Source organism: Plecotus auritus, assembly GCF_963455305.1.
Source record: "Plecotus auritus genome assembly, chromosome: 1".
NCBI lineage: Eukaryota > Metazoa > Chordata > Mammalia > Chiroptera > Vespertilionidae > Plecotus > Plecotus auritus.
In genome coordinates, this window is record NC_137770.1 from 27,402,191 (window position 1) to 27,422,408 (window position 20,218).

The 20,218-nt window shown below is 42.4% G+C and overlaps 1 protein-coding gene across 3 annotated transcripts in view; it reads right to left on the bottom strand.

The window, feature by feature from the left end:
- Window positions 1-586: 586 nt before the first annotated feature.
- PSEN1 (presenilin 1) overlaps window positions 587-20,218 on the bottom strand; it is a 70,830-nt gene continuing 51,198 nt past the window's right edge. For all 3 annotated transcript variants that reach the window (XM_080648517.1, XM_080648515.1, XM_080648516.1), the window contains 4 exons: window positions 17,785-17,871; window positions 12,037-12,210; window positions 6,055-6,173; window positions 587-4,823 (listed from right to left, as the gene is read on the bottom strand). In XM_080648517.1, the coding sequence (XP_080504643.1) occupies window positions 4,668-4,823; window positions 6,055-6,173; window positions 12,037-12,210; window positions 17,785-17,871 (536 nt within the window). In that variant the 3' untranslated portion in view covers window positions 587-4,667. The remainder of the gene's footprint in view (window positions 4,824-6,054; window positions 6,174-12,036; window positions 12,211-17,784; window positions 17,872-20,218) is intronic.

The window sequence follows — 20,218 nt, forward strand, 5'->3', positions numbered from 1 at the left end:
GCCGCTGCCGCCAGGGACACATTCATCTTTTATTCCCTCCTTCTGAAGGCAAAGGTCGGCTTTGGTTTCTTCTGCCACAAACTTGATTTTGATCAGTAAATCCCCACGTTCTGTGCGCTATTCACTGTTTAGAAACAAGCAGTTTGGTGGAGTTTGGGGATAGTGATAACAATCTATGCTCTACCAGGCCAACAAAAGTAATGTTGGTATTTTCTACTGATATGAGCAACTCAATGATTTTTGAAAGATAATCCTCTGGCACATGAAGTAATTGCATTATACTGTCACCACATACATGTCCTGCAAATTCTTGTTTGGACAGTTTTCACATGAATTTTGAGTTAAACATTACTATTTTTTTAAAATATCTTCTCAGAAACTAAGTATTAAGAATAATTATGTTGAGACTTCTCATAGGCTCAACATTGCACCCTTCAGAGGTGCGGCCTGCTATTACCCACTCCACTGTGCTCCGCGTGGAGGACAGAAACAATGCCTGTGCGTTTCAAACTGTTTCCTGATCATCGCTGAGCATCTCTCACACTTACACATTATACTACTTTCACGTAAGAAAACTCGCACAACTGGGTCCATGCAGCCTTTATTCCTTTGACAAACACAGGAAAATCTGCAACCATCTATCAAAATAACCATCTCTCTTACCAAGAATTTGAAAGGTATTTTAAAAAGATGCATTCACAGTTTGTCTGAATCACGTACAAAGCAGTGTCTGCAGGAACAAAAGCCAGACCATGAACACGTGAGAGTAAATGATTCGCTGAACCCCCCAATCACACAGCAAACAGAACAGGCCTGGATTTGCTCCTCCAGACAGCTGAGTTTGAAGCTGCCCTGTTACAATTATTTATTTTAAAAGGAAAATTGCTTTCTGGCAAATCCTCCCTGCTACACAGATCAGACTCAAGGGCTAAGACCGCACTCCAGGGCCCTGGGGGACCCAGCTACTTCCTCGGGGCGACGCTGCAGCTGCCTGAGGCCCTGGGAAAGCTCTGACGTTCAAGGAAGGGGTTCGTTTCAGCTCCAGGCTGATTTTTAACACACAACTCTGTGGTGTTTCCTAGCGGAGGGGAGGACCGGATGCCTTCAGATGACTTGGGACGCGAGCACGTTGGCAGCCTTGTTGGTACGCTCTGCTTGGCAGTTTCAACGAGGGCTGTGAAAGCTGAAACAGTTTTTCATCTTCTGTGTTTTGGGGATTTTAAAAACTGGAGAAATCACAAGATCACTTCCGGGCTCACACTTATGATGGTGATACTGTTTCTTCCCAGGGCAAAACCAAATGTCCAGTTTCCAAGTCTCTTCCTAAATTCAATGTTTAGGACACTCGTGGAGGTGAGGAGAATGGTGTACAGACTATTCAAAAGCAAGTTTAGAGAAAAACAAGAACTTTACTGAAAGGATGCACTTCTGGGAAAATCAAGTCACCTTTGTAACATCAATATTATAAGTGCTCAAATAACAGTAACCGTGAAAGGTGTTAATGACCAGTACCTGATATTCTAGAGATGTTAAAGATGGCATATGCCAGAAAACAAGAGACTACAGCTGCATTCTGAGGATAGATCATTTTTAAAAAAATATTTGTTTATTGATTTGAGAGAGAGAGAGAGAGAGAGAGAGAGAGAGAGAGAATCATTGATTGGCTGCCTCTTGCACAGCCCCTACTGGGAATCAAACCTGCAACAGGGGATTGAATTGAACCGTGACCTCCTGGTTCACAGGTCGACGCTCAACCACCTGAAGACAGGTCTTACTCATTGTTGCATCTTTAGACTCCAGCACCATGGAAGAGATTGAACAAATCTTTTCATAGTAGTATCTGAACTTTTTCTTCCAGGGCCAGATCACAAATGGGGACTATGTGAGGCTGGGCACTGGGCATAGGATCATAGGCTTCCTCGAGACGCCTGGCCCTGGAGGTAGCTTAACTTCTGTCTCACATTCTACAAATGGTGAACAAGACGACTGTTGCTTTCATAGTGAAATCAGTAATTTGCTCACTTATGAATGTTTTAAGTTGCTCAGAAAGCTTCTATTTTTTTCTGGTCAAGAAATTTAGTCATTTATATGGAGAGTTGAGACCCTAAGACCACACACTAGTTTTTTCAAAGAGGAGCCCTTCCTCTTTGAAAAAACTAGGAATCTTCCAAATGTGGTTGGTACTTCCATAGGTGGTCTGTAGCACTATGCTGTACCACAAAACCTTCATTGTGCGGGCCAGTCAGACCCACACGTTAGCGGCCACTTTTTCCTACTGTTTTCCTTCCTTTTATTGAGTGGGCTGGCTCGGCTGGCCATGCTTTCTGATTTGTGTGGCCTGGCCCCAGGGCCACCCCGGCTCAGTGGACTTGCTACTGTTCTCTGCAGTGACAACTGATATTTCCCGGTGGAAGACTAGCATTTTGACATTTCAGGAATGACTGAATTGATTCTAAAAAGATTTGAAAACAAAGTTCTGTGTCTGAGATTGGTGATTTAAAGAATACGATGTGCTTTCTCTGTGCTGAGATGTGGTTCCATCTTGTAGAAAGTGACAGATTTAGTGCAATCTTTCTACACGGGACAGTAACACACAGGGTGGATCTAAACACACACACACGCACATGCACACACGCACACACCCTCTTCTGAGAGGAGAACCCTCGCACAGATAAACCCCTCCAGATTAGGGCTCCTTCAAGGCAGTTTCGAGTCAGATTGGTGTTCAGGGGGCTCTGCTGTAGCTGCTGAATGCTGTGTCTTTCCGGAGTACCCACGACACTGCCAATGTCTGAGGAGAAAAAGAGAATCTTGGAAAAAAGGGCTAAGCTAAACAAACAAAAATGGATGCGAGAGCTCCTACTACCCTCCGTCCGCCTGGCTTTCTTTGCACAGCTTGTTTTCCCGCAGTTCTCAACTGCCTAATGCGAGCCAGTTTTCACCTGCACTCAGGTTAGTACCAGCACGCTGCTCCTCAAGGCAGTTTCTAAGAGACATTCCATGACGGGAAGCAAACACCCTAACTTCCGAGGAGAACCAGCCCCAGTCCCGGCTGTACGACAGGCTGAGAGCGCGCGGCAGGACGAGGAAATGCAGGTGGAAACCAATTACTAAATGGCGGTAACAGAAGGGTTGTGCCCTGGCAAAGCTTCGTTTAGAGGTGCCGTGTGCCCACAGGCGATGGCTCTGTTTATGTGCATGTCCAGCTGAACGGCCTGGGCCTGACCCCACTGCCCGGTTCACACAAAGGTACACTGAGACACAAGGCAAGGCAGAAGGGAAACCACAAAACGCCACCTGAGTGGTTCTGGAGGAGTAACTTGGATCTCCGTATCTGCCCCCAGGACATGAGCTCATCTGGTGCCATTGGCTGTTGGAAGCCCCTTTCTTCTGTTGGCACCTGGCTCTCCGCCTGACCCTAGGTCCTCCACCGGCACACCAAGGGCAATAATGGCTTTCTCCCAACCCCTGCCTGGCACAGACACACCGGATTGCTGACTTTATAAACCTCAAGCTCCTGGCTATTGGTTTGAACTCTGACCTACTGTCAGAGACACTCAGTTGTACTAAAAAAGAAAACCAGGACAGAAAGTGCTTCACCAGCCATTTACTCTTCTTTAATGCTACTGTCTTTGGGCACACATTGTATTTGCTACTGAGGAAATTATGACAGCAAGGCTGATAGCACTGATTCATAACACATTCTGTGCACCACACAAAGGAAAATCCTAGATAACGGGATCGTCTGCTTCCACAACAGAGCTGTCTTATGAAAGAACCGTGTATGGGGGAGTGAAGGGAGAGACAGGGAACAAAGAAGGCATGGAGGGCAAGCAAACCTACAAGTCTGTCTAAAAATTAGGAATTTGGGGCAAAACCAGAATTACCTAAGGGTGATAGAGAATCGTTGTTATAGTTCCATTATTTCCAGAAATTACTGAACTTGGAACCTGAGGTTAACACTTTTAAGATAAAGCAACCTCAAATAAATTCATACTGGCCTTGGGAGGAAATGGCAACCATAGATGGTAATGGGTGTCAGTGCTTGAGAACAAAAATTGTCCAAATCAACTTATACATCTGACTTGACTCCAGGTGAAAAAAAAGTCTTATTTAAAAATGTTAAGTTTGCAGCAAAGGAAATTTGAGAGTGAAAGTTTGAACCCCTTTCGCCTTCCCATTTTGCTGCTGGTACCTGCCTTCCTCATAGTACCTCCTGAAAAGGTTTAGAGTTCAATACAGACTGATTAGGCTTACACGTGTTTCCGATGATGAGTCCTGTTTGGTTTAAACCACTCCATCTGACATCGTGATCATGGCAGTCCTGAGAGTCTGCAGTGCTGGTAAATCCACCTCTGAAACTGCTGGTGGGAGTACAGCAACTTTTTGGCCCATGACTTTTCTTTGTCCTTGTCCCTAAAATCTGGTAGTTTTTCCCAAGGGACTCCGTCCACCACCATGACGTATGTTCAAAACCATTTTCTGTAGACACCTCCTTCCAATGGCCAATAGTGCAGGTGGTCAGGAAGACGCAGAAGGAAGCTGCAAAAAGTCCAGCTGGGAACTGTGACTTTGTTAGATGTAGACACAGGAAAATCACCGTTGTCCTTCCCAGAGTTTATTATAGTCAAAGGAGAAAAATCCATGGAAGTCTCATCACAAATCTGCTAAATATAAAATTGATGGAATGCTAACTGGTCCATAAAGGGCTGCACAAGATAATCGGTGGCAAAGTAGAAAACAAGCCCAAAGGTAATAGAGATCGGAAGAGCTGGCAATGCTTTCTTGAAAATGGCGAGGAGTAATAATGTAAGGCACAAACCCTGTGGGGAGAGGGGCCGACACAAACCCAGACATCATTATGAAAGTATTTTGTGCAAAACAACTCCATCACAAATCTTGCATTTAATTTAGTTAATGGAATACAATCCTCTGAGGTTAAATTTTAGAACAAATGTTCCCATTAAACCCAGAAACAACTTTTACTCTGCAACAAAGAATTCATGATGCACACATTCTTGATTCTTCATCCCCTAATTCTAGGCAAGGAATAGAACCTGAAAATAAGTAAAACTATTCTTGAAAAAATTTAAGTAATGCCAAAAATTCTATCTAAAATATTGAGTTGGCTACTCTCAGTTAAGTTTGGCTGCCTAAAATCCCAGAAGTGAAAAGCATTTTTCATGCTGTGGGTTGGGGGGAGGCAAAGAGGTACACAGAATATGCTGATAAAAGTTTATAAAAGTGCCGAAACCGGTTTGGCTCAGTGGATAGAGCGTCGGCCTGCGGACTGAAAGGTCCCGGGTTCGATTCCGGTCAAGGGCATGTACCTTGGTTGCGGGCACATCCCCAGTGGGAGGTGTGCAGGAGGCAGCTGATCGATGTTTCTCTCTCATCGATGTTTCTAGCTCTCTATCCCTCTCCCTTCCTCTCTGTGAAATATCAGTAAAATATATTAAAAAAAAAAAAAAAAGTTTATAAAAGTGCCCCAGCCAGGTGCTTTGGTTGGCTGTCGGTTCGATTCCCGGTCAGGGCACATACCTAGGTTGCAGGATTCATGGTGTGGCTCTATGCGCAAGGTCTACAGGAGACCAAGCACTGTGCTAACTTTTCTCGCCTCATACCTGCTGCCCAAAGGGACTCTGTACCCTGCAGGTTGTGCATCAAATGCGAACACCACCACCAAACGCAGGCACTAAGTGAGGATCCACTCACCGCTTTAAGGACACAGCTAATTTCCAACATAGCTATGCTGCCTGAAGCAGTGGTTCCTAACCAGAAGTACTTAGAGAATTTCCTGGGGAACTTTAAAAAAAAGTTAACACAATTGAAACAAATTAAATAAGAATATCTCAGGATGGGGATACACAGTTTTAAAAGGTCTCAGGTGATTTTAAAGTGTGGCCCCATGGAGAACTACTCAGGTGAGGTCTAATTGTTTTAAAAAAGCGCCCAGGTGATCGGAACACTCAGCTCAGCTGGGGTTAAAATGGGACTGCCTGAATCGGAGCTGAGATGAGGTGTTCTGACATGTTTTTATTAGTGTATACTTACAATTAATATGGCTACAAAACAGGCTATGGTCGTGTTCCAGTCTCCACTGGCTGTGGCGGAAGCTTTTCCGACCAGAACACTGTAGAAAATGAAATCTCCTAATCCGAGCTTTACTCCCCCTGAAAAGGAAAGATTACAAATATAAAAAGTTTGTCATTCTTTGCTATGATTTCACAATTCAAAAATGTCACTGCTCTACTCCACCCTGAATGAGAAGTCAGTAAATGGTATCATACAAAATTAGGCTTGAGCTAGGTTTTCTTTCTTTTCTTTTTTTTAACAATAGGAGTTTCAGATTTTATGTGGCTGACTCCGGGATCTTAACCAGATACTGCTGTTACGTATCAAAAATAATAACAATAACTGTCATCTCTTGAACGCCTAGTTTATACATGGCACTTGTTCTAATAAATCCTCACAAAAACCCCTATGAGATAAGTATCATCCCCCCTTTTAAAAACAGCTTCATTGAGGTACCATTCATTTCATAAAATTCACCTATTTGTGTAAGTGTAGAATTCAATGATTATAAAAAATTTAGAACTGTGTAACCATTTTCACAATTCCCCACATTTCCAACACCCTTATAAAATACCTTGTGCCCATTTAGCTAATCCCCACTCCTACCCAGGCCTTAAGCAACCACCAACCTGCTCTCTCTATAAATCTGCCTTTTCTAGACAGTCCATAGAAATGGACTCAGACATTCTGGTCTTTTGTGACTGGCTTCTTTCACTTAATGTTTTTGAGGTTTATCCATGCTACTTCCATGTCTGCAGTTTGTTCATTTTTACTGATGAATACTTCCCCATTGTATGAATATACTACCTATAAGCTTGTTTATCCATTTACCAGATGATGGGCATTTGGACTGTTTTCAGTTTCGGACTATTATGAATAATGCTGCCACGAACATTACTGTACATACATATTTTTGTGTGGACAGATTGTTTGCACTTCCATGGAGTCGATCCCTAGAAGTGGAATTGCTAGGTTATATGGTGAGTTTTTTAAGAAACTGCCAAATTCTTTTTCATACTGGCTTTGTACCACCAGCAATGCAAGAGGGTTTCACCAACACTTATTATTACTAATTTTTATTTTGTAGTTAAGCCATTCTTATGTTGAGTAGCTTTTCGTGTGTTTATTAGCAATTATATTTCTCCTTTGGTGAAATGTCTATTCAAAGCATTTCCCTACTTTTTACTGAGTTATCTTCCTATTATGGAGTTGTAAGCATTCTTTGTATATTCTAAGTATGGAATGATTATAATAAAAAAGATAGACAAAAACAAGTGTTGGTGAAGATGTGGAAAAATTAGAACATTCACACATTGCTGGTGAGATCGTAAAATAGAATAGTTGCTTTGGAAAATGGTCTGGCAGTTCCTCAAAAGATTAAACATAGGGTTACCATATGACCCAGCAATTCCACTGCCAGGTAAATACCCAAGAGAAATAAAAACGTATATACACAAAAATACGTTTACATGAATGTTCATAGCAACAGTATGCATAAAAGCCAAAAACAGAAACAATCCAGATGTCCATTAACTGGAAAATGGATTAACAATTGTGGCATATCCATACAATGGAATTTTATTTGGCTATAAAAAGTAATGAAGTGCTGACATATGCTATAACATAGATGAACGCTGCCCTAACTGGTTTGGCTCAGTGGATAGAGCGTTGGCCTGCAGACTGAAGGGTCCCAGGTTCGATTCCAGTCAAGGGCATGTACCTTGGTTGTGGGCACATCCCCAGTAGGGGGTGTGCAGGAGGCAGCTGATCGATGTTTCCCTCTCATCGATGTTTCTAATTCTCTATTCCTCTCCCTTCCTCTCTATAAAAAATCAATAAAATATATATATAAAAAAAAACATTATGCTAAGTGAAAGAAACCAGCACAAAGGACCACATTTTAATATATTTTTATTAAACGACGTAAGTTGAGTCTGACATAACCCGAGGACAGCCTGTATTATGATAAATGCTATGGTACTACTTCACATTTTAATGAAGAGATAAATGTAGGTATATTTTATTAGCAAAATTAAAATAGAGAAAGAAGCCCGGCTGGCATGGCTCAGGGGTTGAGCATCAACCTATGAACTATGACAGTGGTCAGCAAACTCATTAGTCAACAGAGCCAAATATCAACAGTACAACAATTGAAATTTCTTTTGAGAGCCGAAAACCAACTTCTGCGCATGGGCCACGAAGTTTCAATCGCACTGTACGTGCGCGTCCTCACAGGGTATTTTGTGGAAGAGCCACACTCAAGGGGCCAAAGAGCCGCATGTGGCTCGCGAGCCACAGTTTGCCGAACACTGAACTAGGAGGTCACAGTTCGAGTCCTGGTCAGGGCACATGTCCAGGTTACGGGCTCAATCCCTAGTGTGCAGGTGCAGGAAGTAGCCGATCAATGATCCTTTCTCATCATTCATGTTTCTATCTCTCTCTCCCTCTCCCGCTCCCTCTCCCTTCCTCTCTGAAATCAGTAATAAAAATATATTTAAATTAAAATAAAATACAGAAAGAAAACAAAGAAGTAACCATCAATTTTTTTCTTTAGCACTTACCAAAAGGACAAATTTTATTGCCTATAACCAGAAGAAACTGAATCAGTATATAAAACCTAAGAAAAATCAGTTGCTAGGAATTTGTTTTCTTTAAACAGCTCACTTTTATTTATTCAATCAAAATATGTCATGGCTAAACAACTAAAATCACAGCCCTGGAAACTGCTTAAGTTAGACATAATGAATTAATTGTATGCTATTGCCAAGTATGCTAAAATTGGCTGCTAGCATTTTCCTAATATTTGCTAATAATGGCAGTCTAAGCCTTCTGTTTTTTGTTTTGTTTTATTTTTGCCAACTCTGAAAAATAATTTTAATTATGGTATTCTTTTAATATTAAAATGGGCATCTGATGGTCTACCAAACACAAGACATAGTAAAGACAATAAATGATGGTGACTGTTCACTTTAATTGTAAGATTTCTCTATATGACCTCCAGCAGCATAATATGTGCCTAGCTTAAATATAATAGCAAGAGCACTAGAGTCCCTCAGCCCAGCCTGCACCCTCTCCAATCTGGGACCCCTCGAGGGATGTCCGACTGCCCATTTAGGCCCGATCCGGGATTGGGCCTAAACAGGCATTAGGACATCCCTCTCACAATCCAGGACTGCTGGCTCCCAACTGCTCACCTGCCTGCCTTCCTGATTGCCCCTAACCACTTCTGCCTGCCAGCCTGATCACCCCCAGCCTAACCACTCCCTTGCCAGCCTGATTGATGTCTAACTGCTCCCCTGCCAGCCTGTTTGCCTCCAACTTCCCTCCTCTGCTGGCCTGGTCACCCCTAACTGCCCTCTCCTGCAGGCTTGATTGCCCCCAACTGCCCTCCCTTGCAGGCCTGGTCCCTCCCAACTGCCCTCCCCTGTTGGCCATCTTGTTGTGGCCATCTTGTGTCCACATGGGGACAGGATCTTTGACCACATGGGGGTAGCCATCTTGTGTGTTGAAAGTGATGGTCAATCTGCATATTACTCTTTTATTAGATAGGATAGAGGCCTGGTGCATGGGTGGGGACCAGCTGGTTTGCCCTGAAGGGTGTCCTGGATCAGGGTGGGGGTTCCCTGGGGGCGTGGGGCAGCCTGGGCAAGGGGACTGTGGTGGTTTGCAGGCCGGCCACGCCCCCCGGCAACCCAAGCAGAGGCCCTGGTATCTGGGATTTATTTATCTTCTACAATTGAAACTTTGTAGCCTAGAGCGGAGCCAAGTCTCCTGCTTGCTCCGTGGCGGCAGCCATTTCTGTTGGGATTTATTTATCTTCTATAATTGAAACTTTGTAGCCTTAAGCGGAAGCCAAAGCAAGCCAGGGCTGCAGAAGCTTGGCTTCCCTCCATCGCCGGGGGCAACCCTAGCCTCCTGCTCTCTCCAGCTCTGTGGCTGCCGCCATTTTTGTTGGGATTTATTTATCTTCTATAATTGAAACTTTGAAGCCTTAAGCAGAGGCCTGGGCTGGCCAGAGTGTGCGGAAAGCTTGGCTTCCTCCATCACCAGGGAAACCCAAGCCTCCCTCCTGCTCTCTCCATGGCCACAGCCATCTTGGTTGGGTTAATTTGCATACTTGCTCCTGATTGGTTTTTGGGCATGGCTTGTGGGTATAGCAGAGTGATGGTTAATTTGCATATTATTATTTTATTAGCTAGGATAATAACAACTATTTCCTATTATCTTTTAAAATAAATATAAACATATTAAAAACTGCCTGAAACTTACTTTACCTTTATACTACTAAAATCTTGTCCTCCACTTGAAAAAATAGCAAAATCCTTCTTTTTCCTTCCTTGAGATAAATAGAAAGAGAACCTCCATGAGTCAACTACCCACTCCTGGAAACAGCAGGTTCCTTTCACTGCTCTGGTCAATTGTAAGATTAACAGTAGTGCACTGAGGATGAGCCTGCTGGCCGCATGATGTTTGAAGGAAGAATATTTTGGAAATTCACTAGAAGATAAACTGCCTTCACACTGAATAAAAATGTTTTACATTTCTAATTAAAGGCTCTGTTTAGTTTTCTGATTAAATGTTGATTTTTGAAAGGTTGTCCTGGAAGACATATGTGTCTTTTTAGAAATCAATTTCTAGTATAAACGGAGACTGTTATAAGTAACCATAAGTCTGGTTTAAAACACTAATGTAATCAGAGTGGTTGTGTGGTAGTGAATGCTAAGATGATAAAATATTAGTTTATACTGGTCCCAAAGAAAATATTAATCTGAAGTTAGGAGGAACTTGCCAACAAAGGGAATAACAATGTAAAAGATTGAAACATTCAAACCCATTGGTCTCTGTACAGCAAAAAAGTAAAAAATATTTTTTTTTTAAAGTATATTTTATTGGTTTTTTTACAGAGAGGAAGGGAGAGGGATAGAGAGCTAGAAACACCGATGAGAGAGAAACATCGATCAGCTGCCTCCTGCACACCTCCCACTGGGGATGTGCCCGCAACCAAGGTACATGCCCTTGACCGGAATCGAACCCGGGACCCTTGAGTCCGCAGGCCGACGCTCTATCCACTGAGCCAAACCGGTTTCGGCAAAAAGTAAAAAATATTAATAAAATATTTGTACACAAGAATACTGCAGCCATGAAATCTTACTGGAAAAATAAATTTTTGATTTATAAAACAAATGCCAAAGATCAGACTGTAAAAGGCCTATTTCAAAAACCTGAGGGGCAGAATTTGACCCATTAAGAAATGATGCTATGAGAAAAGCCCTGACTAGCCCAGCCAGCATGGTTCAGTGGTTAGGCATCAACCTATGAACCAGGAAGTCGCAGTTTGATTTCAGGTCAGGGAACATGACTGGGTTGTGGGCTCAATCCCCATTGGGGGGCATGCAGGAGGCAGCCAATCAATGATTCTCTCTCATCATTGATGTTTCTATCTCTCCCTTCCTTTCTGAAATAAAAAAAAATATATATATATACCATATATATATCTACACTTACAAAAGAAATATGCAAATTGACCATCACTTCATGACACCACCAGCCAATCAGGAGTATGCAAATTAACCTCATCGCCTCCATGGAGACTGACAGCAGGGAGGAGGCAGCTCCCAGCACAGCCTGCTTGGCAGTCGCCGCGGTGTGGAGCAGGCAGGCCCCGCAGAGAGCAGAGAACCACAGGGATCAGGCCTAAGCCATAAGTAGGACATCCTCTGAGGGCTCCCAGATTGGAGAGGGTGCAGGTCAGAGGGACACCTCCCCCGCCAGTGCACGAATTTCATGCACCAGACCTCTAGCGTATATATAAAGAAAAGCACCGCCTATTGTTATTTCCCACTAAAAGCTGTGCTGTTACTTAGAAGTAGACTAGTGCTCTCGGTTCATTTTATTTTGGGAGGGTTTGATGCTGCACCACCTACAGGAATCCATGACTTTCAATTAGAGAAATGCACATACTTTCCTCTGGGTCCTCACTGGCTAGGATGCTGCTGGAAATTTCCTGTACAGCACTTCGTGACTCAGTTGTAGAATGATGAGGTCCCAGGCGACTGTCCCTCTGGGCTTCCCACTCTTCATTGAAGCCACCATCATCACTCTCTGTCACAGGGTTCTGTGATTCACTCCCTGTGTCTTCAAGAAAAAGAAATCACAACTGTAATATTCAGAAAATTTTCTTAATACCTTTAAGGAAGTTACATGGAAACAGTAACTACTTGGTTGTCATTATAACTGGTTAGCTGGCTCTTAAACCACAAAACATGGGCTGTAGCAGGGCCTGTTGATTGCTTACCCATTAGCCATTTCTCCCCTTATTCCTGAGGGCAGTCCTGATGTGTTTGGATTTCTATCTCTTGCTCACATGACTCAGGTGGTAAATCCTGATTGATCCAAGTCCATCATTCCTCTTCCCAATGAAAGCTCTGAGGCTGTGGGTTTGGTACTAGTCAATGTGTGATGAGGCAAAGCCTGCTACGAATTTGGGGGAAATTTTTCACTCTTTACTAACTGCCCCCTTTTCCCCCTAGATGTTGATATGATGCCTGGAACTGTACTTGTTATCTTGCGACCATGAGGAGCAGTGGGCTAAGGATCAGCTTATATTTAAGGATGGCACAGCAGGAAGACGGAAAGAACCTGGGCCCTTGATAACACTGACGAGCCACAAAATTAACCAACCCTAAAATGTCTACACCTCGGGACTCTGGTCATGTGAGAGAAAACATTTCTTCTTGTTTAAAGCAAACAAGTTGTTTTTTCTGATGTTTGCAGCTGAAAGCTTTCTAACCACTCATTTCTTAAAACTCAGCTCTGGCTTTAGTGCCTAAGTTACACAGTAGGGAGGTGAGGGGTGGGGTGGATAGGGAACACATTTTTTATGGGCTAGTCATTTTGTCATGACTGTTGGTCTGAAAATTGTGAGCATAACATGAGAGTCTTGAGAACCTTCCACACAACAAAAATAATTATAATACATTACATGGCGTTGATAATATTTTTTTCTTTGTTTATAAAAATGACACATGTTCATAGCAGAGGTAGATTTACCATGAATAAATTAAGCCTGCACACTTCAGGCCTCTCCCTTGCATACATTTTTTCTGAGAGGGGTCCTCACAATTTTGTATTCTTTTTCTTAATCAGTCACCACAAAATGGAATCTTCCGTGGTTTGAAGTTTGTGAAGTCATAGAAGCATAAGGTTTACAAATAAAAATAAAAACAACAGTCCTGGAGAAAGCAAGATGGTGGCATAGGTAAACACCTAAACTGCTGCCTCGCACAACAATTTCAAAACTACAACTAAAAGACAAAACAGACATCATCCAGAACCACAGGAAGGCTGGCTGAGTGGAAATTCTACAACTAGAAGTAAAGAGAAAAGCACACTGAGACTCAGAGGAACTGTAGGAGGGAGAGGTACTGAGACGTACGCGTGGAGAGGACTGGCAACTGAGTGCGTGGCTGGCTTTCTCAGGCAAGAGGGAGACAAAAGCTCCCGACTGCGCTGAACTCCAGTTCCAGGCGAGACTCTGGGGACTCAGACTCATATGGGGTGAAACTGGACTGTCAGGAAAGAGAAAAGCACACTGAGACTCAGAGGAACTGTGGAAGGCAGAGGTACCGAGGAGCGCGCGCGGAGAGGGCGGGCAACTGAGTACGCGGCTGGCTTTCTCAAGCGGGAGGGAGACAAAAGCTCCCGACTGCACTGAAGTCCAGTTCCAGGTGACCCAGACTCATTTGGGGAGACACTGGACTGTCTGGCAGCGGGCGGAACTCGAGGGCGGCTTTCTCTCAGAGGTGCTTGCAGCGATTACCACGGGACACTAAGACACAGGGGCCTATTAGGGCAGAACTGATGGGAAACCAATGCTGTCTGCTCTGCCCTGATACTCCGCCCCATCCAAGCTGAGCACAGAGGCTTTTGCAAGTCTTGTCTCAAAAGGGTGTCTCCAGCACAGAAGTTCTCCCAGCGTAGACACAGCTGATCCTCACAGCCAATTGGCCTGGAGATCAATTCCTCCCAGTGATACCAACAACAATCAAGGCTAACTACAACAAGACTGTGCACACAGCCCACAAAGGGGTGCACCAAGAGTGTCCACCTCAGGTAACTGGGGAGGCTGAGCCACCTGGCCCTATAGGACACCTGGCACACAAAGCCACTCTATCAACTCAGGGAAGCAGCCAAAATGCGGAGACAAAGAAACAGATCACAAATGAAAGAAATGGAGAAAAGCAAATGACTAGATATAGAGTTCAAAACCACGGTTATAAGGTTTTTCAAGAATTTTCTAGAAAAGGCCGATAAATTTAGCGAGACCCTCGAGGATATTCATAGGACCAACTAGAAATTAAATATACACTGACTGAAATAAAAAATATTATACAGAGACCTAACAGCAGACTAGAGGATCGCAAGAATCAAGTCAAAGATTTGAAATACAAAGAAGCAAAAAACACCCAACCGGAAAAGCAAAAAGAAAAAAGAATCCAAAAATATGAAGATAGTGTAAGGAGCCTCTGGGACAACTTCAAGCATACCAACATCCGAATTATGGTGGTGCCAGAAGAAGAGAGAGAGCAAGATACTGAAAACCTTTTTGAAGAAATAATGACTGAAAACTTCCCCCACCTGGTGAAAGAAATACAAGTCCAGGAAGCGCAGAGAACCCCAAACAAAAGGAATCCAAAGAGGACCACACCAAGACACATCATAATTAAAATACCAAGAGCAAAAGACAAAGAGAGAATATTAAAAGCAGCAAGAGAAAAACAGTTAGTTACCTACAAGGGAGCACCCATGAGACTGTCAGCTGATTTCTCAACAGAAACTATGCAGGCCAGACGGGAGTGGCAAGAAATATTCAAAGTGATGAATAGCAAGAACCTACAACCAAGATTACTCTACCCAGCAAAGCTATCATTCAGAATTGAAGGTCAGATAAAGAGCTTCACAGACAAGAAAAAGCTAAAGGAGTTCATCACCACCAAACCAGTATTATATGAAATGCTGAAAGGTATTCTTTAAGAAGAGGAAGAAGAAGAAAAAGGTAAAGATAAAAATTATGAACAACAAATACATATCAACAAGTGAATCTAAAAATCAAGTGAATAAAAAAATCTGATGAACAGAATAAACTAGTGAATATAATAGAATCAGTGGCATAGAAAGGGAGTGAACTGACAATTTTCGGGGGGAAAGAGGTGTGAGGGGTGCGGGAAGAGACTGGACAAAAATCGTACACCTATAGATGAGGACAGTGTGTGGGGGGGTAAGGGCAGAGGGTGGGGTGGGAACCAGGTGGAGGGGAGCTATGGGGGAAAAAAGAGGAACAATTGTAATAATCTGAACAATAAAGATTTATTAAATTAAAAAAAAAAAAAAACAGTCCCTGCTCTCTCCCTTCCCTCCTCCTAATTCTCACTCCTATTTTCAAACTTCTGAGCTGTTTCCTTTGGTGTTAGCACTCATAATTAATTGTAAATAGCATGTTCATAGTGTTATATTTTGATGTTTTCATTTTAGGTTAAAATGTAATCACTTCCTACAGGGAAATGAAGCATAGCTTTCATACTCATGCCCACATGTAAATTTACCTCTCCCCATATTCTCAATACGTCATTTTCTATTAAGTTCAATTTTTATACTATCACAATGCAAAAAGTATTCACAACTAAAATACTTGGCTACCACCAGAATATACTCTAATTACATTTGCTTCTTCTGTATGACTTTTTGTTTTCTCTGGAAAACTGCCTAATTTTTTTTCCTTAACTAATTTTCTATGTATTACAACTAATTCATCCTCAAACTCCTAGCAGAGTTCATAGTCAGGTAACCTCCCAGCTCTGTTCTGGTCTTTCCTTGTACAGACATCTCTCCTGGAGGCCTATGCCCGTTTGCTCCCATCTGGTGTCTAGTTCCTCTAGTGTTTTCCCAGGGGGTATTTGGAACTAACTATGTTGGAGGAGTTTTGAGTTGTTGTAATACCTGGAAGTCATTTAGTGGGTGAGGGGCCAGGAATGTTAGATATCCTGCAATGGGAGAAGTCCCACATGACTACCAAGAACTGCCCCACCTGGGCCAAAACCGGTTTGGCTCAGTGGATAGAGCGTCGGCCTGCGGACTGAAGGGTCCCGGGTTCAATTCCGGTCAAGGGCATGTACCTTGGTTGCGGGCACATCCCCAGTGGGAGGTGTGCAGGAGGCAGCTGATTGATGTTTCTCTCTCATCGATGTTTCTAGCTCTCTATCCTTCTCCCTTCCTCTCTGTAAAATATCAATAAAATATATTAAAAAAAAAAAAAAAAAGAACTGCCCCACCCAAAATACCAACAGCACTCCCCTGAGGAACTCTGCAGCTTATCCAGCTCCTTCTCACTTCAAGCCCCCTGCCTGGATCTGTTTCCTCTTCTGGAAAATGCTTCCATTCTTCATGTAGTATCACTTCCTCAGGGAAGCCTTTCTTGACTTTCCAAAATAAATGAAATTCTTCTACATAAACTTTCATAGCAACTTAAGACTTCTCCTTTATAGGACTTATCAACAACTGTATGAATTATTTGTTGAATGTTTGTGTCTCCCTAAATAGGCTACAAGCTCCACAGAACAGGGTATCTCGTTCAGTGCTATAGCCTCAGTACCTAGCAAAATATCACGCACACAGTTAGGTGCTCAATCAACATTTATCAAAAGAATAAAATCTTGATATGCCAAATACACACTCATACTCACAAACATATAAACATACATACTCACAGACAATCGATATTTTAAATTGCTTTAGCTTAACACAGGTTAACATAATAACCAGACTTGTAGCAATTATTTCCAGTATCTTTCCTACTTCTCTACCAGGTCTACTGCGGGTGCAATGTCACCTTGTTCTGCTGCTTTGCTCACTGCAGAATGAACCTGGAATCTTTGGGTCCCAAATAGGAATTCCCAGTTGAAAGTGTCCTCAGTTATCCAAAAGCTAAAACAGCAGTTTTCTTGGCTCTAAAAAGCCTTACCCCTTCCTTTCCTGACAAACAGCAACTCAGTTAAGGCCCTTTCCACTTCTCTCACCAACCTGTATTCTGCTTGTTTTTCAGCTTCCTCAGAAGGCTAGCCCTTTCCTCTTCTTTAAAAAACGTTTCCTTCCTTCTTGACTATTGATACTGTTTTTGTTATTCAACTCTTTCTAGTAACTCCTAACTATGTTCTCCTTAATCTCTTCGGCAGTTCCCATACGTGGGCCTTTTCATCTCCCCTCCTAGGTCATTAGCCTCCTCCAGAAAGTCATGTCCACCCAGAATATTTTATCTTCTCAGTATAATCATGATCACATCTAAAATAAAATTACTTTTAAGTTGGTCCGGCCATGGCAAACGAGAGATTCTCATTTTCTACAGGTTTGGAGAGAAAGGCTACCTGTTCTTTTTAAAATCAGCCTCCACTTGAAACTTTCATACTGGCATTAATGGCACCCAACGGCAGAAATTCTTAACCGAGGGTGCCTTGGCTGTACTATTGGGTTTGGACTATCTGAACTCCTTAATATTTATCTGTATTTTTACCGGGTATGACCACAGCTTTCAGGAGATTCTCAAAGGAATCTATGACCAAAGAAAAAGGTTACAATCACCACTTTATAACTAATTGTTAGCCTATAAGATGACAATGACCTGAAACCCCAGGAAATTACCAAATAAAGTTTACCTACTTTGTTCATTATAATTGGAGTTTTTGGATACCTTCCTTTGGGCTTCTGGGTCTCCTTTTGCCATATTCACCAACCACACCATGGTTGCTGTTAAGAAAGACAAAAGTCCAGGTAAGCACTGGAAACACAGAGGAAAGTGCACGAATAGACAGCAGGCCATCAGTTCTCTACACAAATCACCAAGCTTCTTTTTCTTTTTCTTTTAATCTTTTTTGTTGAAAGTATTACATAGGTCATCCTTTTCCCCCCCATTAACCTCTTCCTACCAATCTTCTTAATGTCCCCTAAAGCATGCTTAAAAATCAGAACTAAATGCATTTTAAAAACACAAAAGGTTTGCCGAAACCGGTTTGGCTCAGTGGATAGAGCGTCGGCCTGCGGACTCAAGGGTCCCGGGTTCGATTCCGGTCAAGGGCATGTACCTTGGTTGCGGGCACATCCCCAGTGGGAGGTGTGCAGGAGGCAGCTGATCGATGTTTCTCTCTCATCGATGTTTCTAGCTCTCTATCCCTCTCCCTTCCTCTCTGTAAAATATCAATAAAAATATATTTAAAACAAAACAAAACACAAAAGGTTCTCTTTGATTCTGGCATATAAAAAATTCTGAAATGCAATGTTTACTGCAGTGTTAAAACTGCAGCTGCTATTGTAAAAGTGCTCGTCATCATTTACAGTCCCTGAAAAGTAACCAAAAGGAAAACTCTTCAGGCCAGCAAGGTTCCACTGCAACAGTAGCTGGACTAGTTGAATTTCCTAAAATAGTGTGAATTCACGGATAAAAATTACTTATTGGAACTAAATTAGAGGACAAAATAGGGTTCACAAGAGTATCATATGCTTATTATAATTCTAAAAGTGTATGGAATAAGTTTCCTTCATATCGTGTGTCGTTTCTGGGATTTTCAATAATGCTAGCCTGTGTTACATATGGAGAATAAGAAAAAAATTTATACATAGATACATACATACGTATCTCTGTCACATTTAAGTTAAGAGATAATATCAATACTTTAAAATGGTGCTTCTCATATATTTCATGGATCTAAAAATGGTATAGACCAGCCGTGGGCAAACTACGGCCCGCGGGCTGGATCCGGCCCGTTCGGCTGTTCTATCCGGCCCGCGGAGCCGAAAGAGCGGAGGGTTCTCTTGCTCTCCCCTCCACTCCTTCACCAGCAGCAGTGTTAACATGGCAACGTCGGGAAACACGGCCGCAGCTCCTTCTTCTGAGTGGGCGGATTTATATCCGCCCATTCAGTAGAAGGAACAACCTCTCAATCTTCCAGAGGCTCCTTGTAATGCCCTCGGACGCATCTCCCGACATCACCCTGGGAATGCGTAGACACGTTATCGTGGTGATGTTGGGAGACACGCCCCTATAGAGCACAGTATCAGAGCCTTTCTGAGGTAAGATTAAGAGCTCTACTCAAACACAATTTTTTCCTGTTCCCACATTCTGTACATCACAATGACTTGTTAATAAAACAACAAAGACTTTCAGCTTTTAGTCACTTCAACTGGTGGCCTGTCCTTTGTCACAAAACCCTGAAACAGCACCAGAAGAGGTGCAACTGGAACTCATCGATCTTCAGTCTGACTTTGTCCTAAAGGAGAAATTCAGCTCTCTTGAACTAAGAGACTTTTATGCTTCACTTAATGAAGCCACTTTTCCAAACATCCGGAGGATGGCACAGAAGATACTGGTGCTGTTTGGGTCAACCTATGTTTGTGAGCAGACATTTAGCGTCATGAACATCAACAAAGCCCCTCACAGATACAGCTTAACTGACGAACACCTCAGATCTATCCTGAGAATAGCCACAACAAAACTAACTCCAGACTTTGATGCATTAGCTAAAAAAGGAGACCAACAACACTGTTCCCACTGAAGTTGATGTTTTAAAGACCAAAAACCTTTCAACCCAGTCTACATTGCCATCTACATCTACGTCCCGGGCATAATTTGGAAGTTGCACTAAAGAAAATGTTTAATTTACTGTTTACACATTTTGTTCTTTTCTATTTGTTTTAGTTTTAAATTATTTTATTATATTTAAGTTTAATTTGAAAGGCTTTTGTACCTTTCCTTTGTTAGGCAATTTTATTTTGCCTTTGCCATCTTCAATATAAGGTATGTTATTGTGCTATGATTCCTCCATTTTTTGAAGTTTCAAATTATAATAATTAGTGTTTACATTCTTCTTGTTAAAATGTTTGAAATGAATAAAACTATTGAAATAAAAAAAAAAGACCGTACCCTTTTATGTAATGATGTTTACTTTGAATTTATATTAGTTCACACAAACACTCCATCCATGCTTTTGTTCCGGCCCTCTGGTCCAGTTTAAGAACCCATTGTGGCCCTCGAGTCAAAAAGTTTGCCCACCCCTGGTATAGACCCTACTGGAGGGGAATATGATAACATATAACAAAA